Source organism: Hemibagrus wyckioides, unplaced genomic scaffold (genome assembly GCF_019097595.1).
Source record: "Hemibagrus wyckioides isolate EC202008001 unplaced genomic scaffold, SWU_Hwy_1.0 Contig15, whole genome shotgun sequence".
Classification (NCBI taxonomy): domain Eukaryota; kingdom Metazoa; phylum Chordata; class Actinopteri; order Siluriformes; family Bagridae; genus Hemibagrus; species Hemibagrus wyckioides.
This window is the reverse complement of record NW_026690775.1, coordinates 219613-230805: the sequence shown is the minus strand read 5'-3', so window position 1 is coordinate 230805 and position 11193 is coordinate 219613. Positions and strand designations below refer to the sequence as shown.

The window sequence follows — 11193 nt, the reverse complement described above, 5'->3', positions numbered from 1 at the left end:
CAAGCCCCAGATCCACCCTGAAAAATCCCCAACCTTGCTATGAGGAGGAGGAGGACAGAAAACTGATACAGGACTTCGTTGCATGGTGCGACTGTAACCATCTGCACCTCAACACAACAAAGACCATGGAGATGGTGGTGGACTTCAGGAGGCCCAGGCCTCAACTGGAGCCTGTGACCATCAACAGTGACTGTGTGGAGTTTGTCAAGACCTACAGATACTTGGAGTACAGCTGGATGATAAAATGGACTGGACTGCCAACACAGACACTCTGTGCAGGAGAGGACAGAGCCGCCTGGACTTCCTTAGAAGGCTGGCGTCCTTTAACATCTGCAGATAGATAGATAGATAGATAGATAGATAGATAGATAGATAGATAGATAGATAGATAGATAGATAGATAGATAGATAGATAGATAGATAGATAGATAAAACTTTATTGTCATTGCAAAGTACAGGTACATAGTGACAAAATGCTGTTTAGCATCTACCAGAACAGTTGCAGATAAATATGTAAATATGTACAACAATAAATAAGGCTATGTCAGAGTGTGCATAGAGAGGTATGTGCAGTTTGTATTTACAACAGATAAAGTGTAAAGTGTAATCATAAAGCACAGTAGTATAGTGCAGAGTCTGATACAGCAGCAGAGGAGATGATCAGATCCACTTGTTTATCATCATGAACTTTAACAGACATTCTTGGGGGAGTGTTGGGACTTAGATCTCCATTTTGATAAATATAAAGAAGGAACTCAGGTTTAGATTTTGGATATTGCCTGTACCACTGCAGATTCTCTACAGTACCACTGAAGTCTTTGTAGCTGCAGGACAGAGTAACATCATCACCTTCATCTACAACATTATGAGTGAAAAGTGGCTTTATTGAATCTGCCATGGAGTCACCTGTCATAGAGAAGAGAACATAATGTTTTTAAACTTTACATAATAAAGCCTAAACTGCAAAAGTCAAACTCGTATTTTGCCTTGGACTAATTAATCACGAAATCAACACATATTTTAATAATAAGAAAAATTCAAAACTTTATGCCAGAATCAAGCCAGAATTACATACAGAAATCATGATTTCTAACAGCACACAATTAATAAACAACACATAATATATAAACTAACAAAAGGTCAATGTTAACTCACCTAGTGAAAGCCACAGACACATGAATATAACAGTGAACATGATGAATGATTTTAGCTGAATGAAAGGTAAAAGCGTCTGAACTCTTTTTGTACTCTGAAATATTACCATGATAAATGTTCACGAAGCTCCACCCCCCAGCATCACATGACAGTGTCTCCAGTGTTACTGACAGATTGTTGATCTTTACTGAAACATTCTGCCTTGTTTGGGAAACTCTACTGAAACTGTTTACATAGTAAACAAATAAATTATTCTATTATTGTATTTATTCAATTTTATAAAAATTTACTGACAATTAAAATTAGTAAATATTTTAGTTTTTATATTTTATAAGTAGTGTCTTGACTTGTGGCATTTATTTGTTTGTTGTGATAAAGCATGTTTATTAGAGTTCATATTATTCTGCAAAGAAGTATTTATAACAGAGTCTACATCTTTGGAGGATGTGAGCAGAGTCCTAGCACCTGACCCACAATAAGATAACTCACTACACCATCTTGTGGGGAAATAAGAAAGACTTGGTTTTTAAGATAATTGAAGGTAATTTATTTATTAATGACATTAATAAATAAACTTCTGAACTATAATTAATATTATATAATGTATATATTTAGTATTTTTTGCATTTCTTTGTATAGCCTTCCCATACAGAGTTCCATAGAGTTCCTGGACTAAATCGCTGTTCCAGTTCACTTCAAATATTTTTCCATCTGATTTTATTCAGTAGGGTTAATTAAGTGTAGTGACCAAAGAACAAAACTGGAGCTATGATTGCACTGGTGTTAATTACAATCATACAGGACTCACAAACAGAATATTGTCTATAGAGAAAAAGAGCTGCAGAGGAACAGAAACTTTTCCTCCAACAATTTTCTTCATCTATTGATCAAGAGGAGAATAAACTGTGCACCTGAGCCTTTCCTCATTAATGTTCAAGAACACGTCTGTTATAAACAATCAGCTAAAAGAACATTCTCACTCTAACTACATTTCACTGGCAATCAGAAACTGATATGTATTTATTCTATAGTTATGTTTGGTTACTTAAAGATGATTGTGATTACATTAAACAGTGTATTCTGGGTGGATGAATTGTTGTCAACAGCCTTTAATATAAATACACCAATTTATTTGAATTTATTGACAACAATTTATTATTAAGCAACTTTTTAAAATACTTGTTCTTTTGGTTTGTAACTTGCAAACTAAAGGACTTAGCATTATCAGCAATAGTGAAGAAAACCAAGTGGGCATAATAACACTGTTATCCTGAGTGTTTAGTTAGTTTGTGTTTCTCTGTTGAAATAAACATCATATTTATTCATATTCATGACAACTCTGCTTTACCTCACACAGCAACTCTTTCTCATCTACTAGACAATTAGCAAATCTTAGTATTACACGTCTCTAGAAGGACACACCCAGGAAGTGATGCAATTGTAGTATAACTTTTTACAGATTATTACTTAACAATATCAGTGAGAGTGAACTGAGTAACCAGTACAACACAGAACAAAAACACTGTTACTTCACAAACCATTGCATCAGACATGCTATTTTATCATTGTAAAATATTTATTCCTAAATAAAAGGATATAAAGGTTTGACAGCGGCACACGCAGCACCGCACGCGAGTGGTCTCCTTGTTTGTAGCAGTATCCATTGTTCAACTTCAACTGAATTGACTTTATTTTACTGTGAATACTGTGCACAAGAGCAGAAAACAAATGATGCACTAATAAATAAGGCAGTTATAGTCACTGCTAAAACCCCCAGAATTGTTCTGTAGTGGTTATACCATCTGTAGAGATATTGCTATGTGGAGAGCAGGTTTCCTGTGTCAAGCTTTAACACAAACGAATGAAAGTACACACATTGCAGTGTTAAATTAGATATAATACATAACTAATAAGACTAATTAAATCTAATTAAAAACAATTGCTGAATATACAAAAATCAATGTTAACTCACCGAGTGAAAGCCACAGACACATGAATATAACAGTGAACATGATGGATGAGCTTATAAATGAAAATAAAATTTCTGCAGTCTGATATATTAACATTATAAACATTCATGAAGCTCCACCCCCCAGTATCACATGACAGTGTCACTAATGTTACTGACAGATTGTTGATTCTTACTGAAGCTTTCTGGCTTTACATTCAGCACCACATGGATAAATTTTCCTGAGCACATGGTAAACAAACACAAACTGATAGCATGAAAAATACTTCAATAAAATAAATGAACTAATGAATGTGGAAGTGAGTGTGCATTGTGGGAAGTGGAGTCTGGTACAATGCAGGATGGGAAATGGAAATTTAGGTGTGTGTAGACCTAATGACCTGTTTATTAAATAGGATTACAAACAGTTGAGGAGTATTTTACTGTGGTGAGGAACAAACCAGCCTCTTTTCTTTCTCTAATCTATCATTTTTTATCAATAGCATCTGTATTGATGGATTTTTATATCATTATTTTTCATTTAAGCATGAAACTGTGTGCAAATAAAGAGTGTAGTATTTATATTATCTCATGACAAACATCCCATTGCAAGTGAACATGTACATTTCATTTTTACAGAAATTGCATGTATAGCCCTACTACAAGTTCAGTTTCCTTTCTGGATTCAAGCAAACTCCTTTCAAGGCTTGATGATGTGTTGAAAATGACACTAATTAGCTTGATTGTACAAGCAGAGATTATTAAAACATTCTGATTGGTTCTAGACTTTTTTATATATAAAAGTATTATCTATGTAAGGCTGAAGAATAGCTGTAGTCTTTATAATTGTGTAAAGTATTCATAATCATAATGTCAGCATCTCTGGGGGATGTAAGCAGAATCCTAGTACTTGTCCAACAATAAGATAACAGCCTCCACCATCTTGTGGTGAAAGGAAAGAGACTTTAACACACCAAGGTCTTTTCTGTTTGAACTTACTTATTTATTTATTTTTTACTCAATCATAAAACTATGCAGGAAGTGAACTGCATAGTTCACTATGAAAGCAGGAAATTAATGTATTTATGTAAAAATGATCAATTTAATCTAGTAAAAATCTAATCTAATAATTACATTGTCAGTATTTTAATTATATATGTTAGTGATGTCTCTAAATTAGAGAATTATTGTATAAACACCAGCAGGCAGATTAATGTTAGAAACACTAAGTGGAAGAGAATAAGGTTTAATTGAGAATAAGGAATATTTTTTTTACTTGATAATTAAGGTTTAAACTCACAATAGCATCAGAAGAAGAGAAAGAAGAGTAAAGGCAGATTTACAGATAAGTTTCCAGTTTTCAGTGTTTCTGACACAGCAGGTGCTTTTGCTTGTCAGAGAAATGACATTAGATGATTATTTATTCTTATGACAGTTTAGTGTTAAGTGGACAGTTGTGTTGTTTAATCAGAATGGTATCTCTGAAATTATCTTAGGCACTAAGAGTAACCAGGGCAGGGGTTAGGATATTATATCAGCAGTATGTATGATAGAAGAACAAGTATACTCTATGTCACAAAGGTTTTACTGTGAAAAGTAGCTTCCATCATCTCAGAGAATGTGAGCAGGTTGTGTGGTAGTGTCTCTAGAACTTAACCCACAATAAGATAAGTGACTGCGCCATCTTGTGTTCACTGAAGAGAAAAACCTTAACTTGGACAAAATAAAAACCTGTAAACAGTTCATACAGCCATACATATATATTCATACTGTGGATTAGTAATTATATATTAGAACTTACATTTAAATTGTATTTACAACACCAGGTTACGTTATTTAATGTAAAGCACAAAAAGAAATAATAATAGAAAACTAAAAAGAAACAGATGTTGAAAACAGTTGTAAATCTCAACAACTAAACTGAACTGGCCATTGAGAAATACTTTATGTTCACATGACATACTTCCTTTCCTATCAGGGGATTAAACACATACACACACACACACACACACATCTTATTATGGTTTGCTGATAATAAGATAATCCTTAGTTTTGAAGATGATCTCCTTCTGTTGAGGTTGAACTTGTTGAACATTGGGCTATAACTGATTAGTTTGACTATTATATATGTGTAGTTACGACACTTAGACAATAAAATGCCCTTCATCTGCAGTGTAATTACTCCAGACAGAACAGAGAGAATCATGAGTCCACTGGCATTGTGGAATTCTGCTATGAGGATTGACCTGAGCCTTGTCTTTAGTGCACTTGTTATCAGTCAATATGGAATTGTACCATGAGGGTAGAAATCTTTCTTTATTATAAAAATTACTCCATACTGCAAGAAAATACTTTTCTTGGGAAGGATTTTAGCAGGAGTTTAGGTTAGTGTCAGTTCCAAAAAAACATGACAGTAGGAAAATATGCTAGGAGAAATTGCACTTTAGTGTGAATGAGTGTGTGAAAGGGTTTGTGGAGTGCAAAGGACTGACATCCCATTCAGGGTGTTTTCCCACCTCATGTCTGGGACAGACTCTGTATCTACTATGACCCTGACCAATAGAGAGAAAGAGAGAATCCCCCAAAAGGACATGTAACTTTCTCTAAAGCATTGGAAGAGCTGCTTTCAATATAACAAAACTGTGTGAAAGTTTTTGTACAGTACAGCTGGATTTCCTGTCACTGTGGGCACCAGAGCACAGTAGTATAGAGCAGAGTCTGATACAGCAGCAGAGGAGATGATCAGATCCACTTTCTTATTCGTTTTATCTTGCTCTTTTTTAAGTTTTATGGACAATCGTGGACGAGGTGGTTGAGCCTCAGTGACAGTTTCAGTGCTTTCATGAATTAGCAGCAGAAACTCAGGTCTTGATCCAGGTTTTTGTCGATACCAGTGGAGACTGTAAACTGATCCAGTATATGTGCAGGACAGTGAGATGTTGCTGCCTTCCATTGAAAATACATTGGTTTGATCTGGTTTAATGTTATTGTCAGCAGCCTCTGCTATAAAAACATTACAACAATATTGTGATATTTTAATCATAAATGACACATTTCACATGAAAAATTGTGTCTTCTTATTTAGAAAAAAATAATATTTTGTGTGCAGTGTATATGACTTACCAACATCAGCAAGTGTGAAAAACACCACGAAGAGGAACAACATTGTTTTCCTGAGTGTTTAGTTCAAACCTCTAGCTTTAGAAATGAATGTCAGTGTTACTATTTGATGTACATCTCCACCTCTAGCTCCACCTACTTGTATTTATGCATATTCATGATAACTGTACTGTTCTGTATACTGTTTATATAAATCTGTAGAAATGTTTTTGCATCAAGGGTGTAACTTGGATTTGAGAAGTGGGGGGGGCACAAAATGGGGGAAAATGTTTTTGATTTGAATCCCATTTCCTGCATTTACATACATTTAGAGACTATGGTGATACAAAATCCAGGAAATAATGAAGTTGATTATAATGACAAAAAGAATAGTAGGCTACTAAACTGTGTATATAAAAAGATGTCTTACTTTCTTTATTGTTTAATAGGGGCCGATCACCAAGACTTAAGAAAATCATTTTTTAAAGTCAGAAATGTTCATCATTAATGTTTTATGTGTGAATAAAATGTAAATAATTTGAGACTCAATTTCCTCTTTTAAAGAAACTTTTATTTTAAACTGACTGCTGTACCTGAAAATGTAAAATAAATGACTTGTTTAACAGGACGTCTGTCAGAGACACATCCACCAAACCTCAGGGGTTTAGAATAGAAAAAGCAGAAAGCTTTTATGAACTGTGTGTGTTACAGCATTATTGTGTAATATCAGGTGCAGATAGACAGCAGTAAAATTAATATGTACTTATATGAAGATGTTGATGATTACTTTAATAATTGTCTTTCATGCATAAACCACCACCCTTAGTTAATGAATAAATTAAAATATTTACATTCCTTGTGTTTATTTTCTGTGCATCACAAATACCTAAGGTAAATCATTTTTATGTCTCCAACACTGTATTACACCAGGGTAGGAATAAACATCTGTAATTCGTTACTGCTGTAATCCAAAAGGCTGGGAAATTGATAACACAATAGATACATTACTTTTTTGGTACACAGGATGCAAGATTCTCACACAATCTCACAAACATAAATATATATATATATATAAAGAAGATTTTTCATTGTTCTCCATCTATCCATTCAATCACATCTTTCCATGCATCATAACTGTCCACCTCATCTGTCCTCTGATATGAAAACCACTGAGTTATGATCATATTAAGTCTAACATTAAACTAGCATCCAGAGTCTGCTTGTCATACATTTCTGAGAGAAAATGCCCGGTTTAAAGTCAACTCGTTTTTATGCTACACAGAATGTTTATGAAAATATGATTATCCTGATTAATTTACTGAAGCAACCACAACTCACATCTCTTTTCTTTCTGGTTGTTGTAAGAATCTATTCTCTCTCTCTCTCTCTCTCCACACTCCTTTGCATTGAAACACTTGCCCTCTATGTGTTATAAACAGCACTTTGAAGCCAGATAATTGTATTTACTGTGAATTATTGGAAGTGTTGCTATTTCTTGATATTTTCTGTTCTCAGACATTTTCTGTTGTGTGAAATAGTGTGAGCAGTTAGGAATCTGAGTGATATATGTGAACAGTGAAGAGATACAGACACAATAAACTGGCAGCAGTACACAACTACAGAGTTGTAAAGTTATTTTAAAGAGTAAAAACATATGCCTGAAAGTATGACAACATCCTGAGTTCATTGTTGAGTTTGTAAAGGTAAATAGTTGATTTACACTCTCATGTTTTTACGTGTTATTTGGTCGTGATGCTAATGCTAATTTCCGTTAATTGTCTATGGCAATTCCCATTATATGTTAGCATCAAGCTAATAGACAGCGCGCTAATTATCTTCCACATTTTTAGTGGTGTTGGCAGTTATATTCTCTGTTCTCAATCCTTCATACTTGGATTTATAATAACTCAAATATGCTTTTGAGTTATTATATCTTTTGTGTGTGTTTTTGTAGTTTTGTTGTACCTTTATATTAGAGATAATAAAGGTTACAACTGCACAAAGAATCTTTGTCTCTCATTCGCAGAATTTTGTGTTTGTGTGTGTGTGTGTGTGTGTGTGTGTGTGTGTGTGTGTGTGCGTGTGTGTGTGTGTCAGTCCAGTCTCTGGGTATTGAGGAGTCTGATGGCTTGAGGTAAGAAATTGTTACACAGTCTGGTTGTGAGGACCTGGATGCTTCAGTACCTTTTTCCTGAACATATTTGATAAATTAAATATGTTAAATATCGCCTGGCAGATGTAGATTTGTAATGTGAAGTGTGTAAATGTGTAACTGTTAATGTGAAGTTGTGTTAATCGCTCAGTATTCTTTGTTTGCTGTTTCCTCCAGCTGCGTATGTTTTCACAAATGTTGTTTGTAGCTGAGGTTTACCAACAAGTTGTTAAATTGAGTCTCTTTCATCTTCTGTGGTTTTAGAAAGTTCATATGTACCATTTTACTGTTTTTGTACAGCCTTTCACTGACTCTGTGTCACTGTGCTGCAGAGCACAAAGATAGATTGCAGAATCTGAGAGCTTTAGACCTCTGATAGTAAGTTCAGTAGAGTCTCTGCTTGTTTTTGTCTCTAATCGATGATCATCAGGAGTGCTCTCATCAGCACTATATGACCTGGCGCCTTTATACAGTAAAAACTGTGGTGCGCTGTTAGGATATTGTTTGTACCAGTAAAGATAAATGGTCTCACTGCTTGTCTCATATGAACATTTCAGAGTAACAGTCTCTGTTTCTTTCCTGACAATGTTGGCATCTTCATCCGTTGGTCCAATTTTATCTGCAAAACTGCCTGGTGTAAGAAGAACATAAAGAAATATATCAGTGAAATATTTTATGCAAATCACATAAAAAAATAATTATGGTCCAATTTTATTTGCAAAAATACCTGGTGTGAAAAGAATATAAAAAAATATGTTAGTGGAATAGTTTTTTAAAACCAAATATTGACTTAAAAAATCAATAAATGACTAGATGAATAATAGAAAATATGGCCATTAATTAATGCACTGAATTAATTGAATAAATATTATTGTAATAATGAGGTCTGTTAATAAGTTGATAAAAATGAATTACCTGTAACTAGAGTGAGAATCAGTGGTATGTATCTCACTATGTACAGTAAGTTGTATAGTTGATCCATTTCTGAACACAGCTCTGTGAGGATTCTGTATAATAGTGCTGTATGTGCTGAACTTTACACGTCTCTAGAAGGACACACCCAGGAAGTGATGCTGTTGGAGCATAATTTTACACAGATCATCACTTCACAGTATCAGTGACAGTGAACTGAGTCACTAATACAACACAGAACTATTCCACTGTTGCTGATCAACCCACTGCATCTGACTTCACCTCTTAAACATATCTTTTGGAGTTAGAGATCAGGGCTGTGTCTCAGGAATCTAACGCCAAAAAGACACAATAACTCACAGTACTTTAACCTTTGATACTAACTTTTTAAACTAAATACATTTCCAAGTTTTTTCTATTTTATTTCAAGTAGAAATTGGAATAGAAAAGCTATACTTGTATTCAGGCTGTATAGGTAACAAGAGGTTTTGTGTTTTTGTTAGCTGATAATTCTGAACTACTGTATGAGTGCAGCATTTGACTCTGCAAGCTACTGTTATAAACAGACATAGCTAATGTTAGCTTGCTAGCTAGCTGTCCTCAGTTATATCAGAGAACAAACAACTCCTGTTCAGTCTTCTGCAAGAGTCTCCTCATGATGATGACCAAAAGAGAGCAAAATAAAATAAATACATGAAAGTTTGCTGATCTTATGGCAGACTGTTGTACATACATTTATTTTTTTAATTATTTTGAATTATGACAACAATTACAACACAATACATAAATATAGCAACAAAAACATTAATTTGGGGAAACAAACACGTTTTAATTAATAAGGTTCTTTTTTTATTTCCCCTGTTTGAGTAAAAAAATCTATAACAGTATAAATAATAGCAAATAGTTACTTAAATAGTTAAAATGAATTGTTTCCTAGAGTTAGGTTTACTTAATTTTCTTTTATTTAAGTTGGTAAAACTGAAACTTTTTTTCAAAATACATTTTTGTATATTTTTGAAAAATGTGTAATGAATTACTGTAAAATATTTACTATGATAATGCATTTAAAAAACTAACAAAAGTCAATTTAAGCAATTATTTAATGTACATTTGATGTATAATAATATCCTGTTCATGAGTTTATTCTGCTGTGTGAGTTTATTTCACTTGAAAATTGTGAGAGTCAAAAACTAGCAGGGTTCCTGATTTAAAGGAATGTAGATTATTGAGTTTAAGCAGTTTATCTACCTTCAGTATAATAAAACTGTGTCAGTGTTTTTGTACAGTGCAGCTGGATTTCCTGTCACTGTGGGCTCCAGAGCACAGTAGTATAGAGCAGAGTCTGATACAGCAGCAGAGGAGATGATCAGATCCACTTGTTTAGTTTTATCATCAACTTCAGCAGACAGACGTGGTGGCATAGGGTCAGTTTTAATTCCACTCGGTAAGATGTAAAAAAGGAACTCAGGTTTAGATTTTGGATGTTGTTTGTACCATTGTAGGCTTTTTACTGTAGCACTGTTTTTGTAGCTGCAGGACAGAGTAACATCATCACCTTCATCTACAACTTCATGAGGGAAACGTGGCTCTATTGGATCTTCCATGGAGTCACCTGTCATAGAGAAGAGAACATAATCATTTTTATTTTTCAGTTATATAACTCATATTATACTTTTTCTTAACATCATAAAGGCTAATTAATCATTAATGTAACACTTCCTTTCTGAGAAGGTCAATGATAACTTACCTAATGAAAGCCACAGACACATGAATATAACAGTGATCATGATGAATGGTGTTAGTAAAATGACAATATTCTGAGGTCTTTCTGTACTTTATTATATTAACATTTCAGAGGTTCATGAAGCTCCACCCCTCAGCATCATATGACAGTGTCACCAGTTTTACTGACAGATTCTTGACTTAC

At 33.9% G+C, this 11193-nt stretch overlaps 2 gene segments (V, D, J or C); both read right to left on the bottom strand.

Moving 5' to 3' along the window:
* Positions 1-607: 607 nt before the first annotated feature.
* On the bottom strand, positions 608-1195 carry LOC131349871 (T cell receptor alpha variable 12-2-like). The segment is given in 2 exon segments: positions 608-906; positions 1156-1195. Coding segments are annotated over 2 exon segments (339 nt in total).
* An 8382-nt stretch (positions 1196-9577) lies between these two features.
* On the bottom strand, positions 9578-11053 carry LOC131349874 (T cell receptor alpha variable 12-3-like). The segment is given in 3 exon segments: positions 9578-9598; positions 10589-10878; positions 11014-11053. Coding segments are annotated over 3 exon segments (351 nt in total).
* Between the last annotated feature and the right edge of the window lie 140 nt (positions 11054-11193).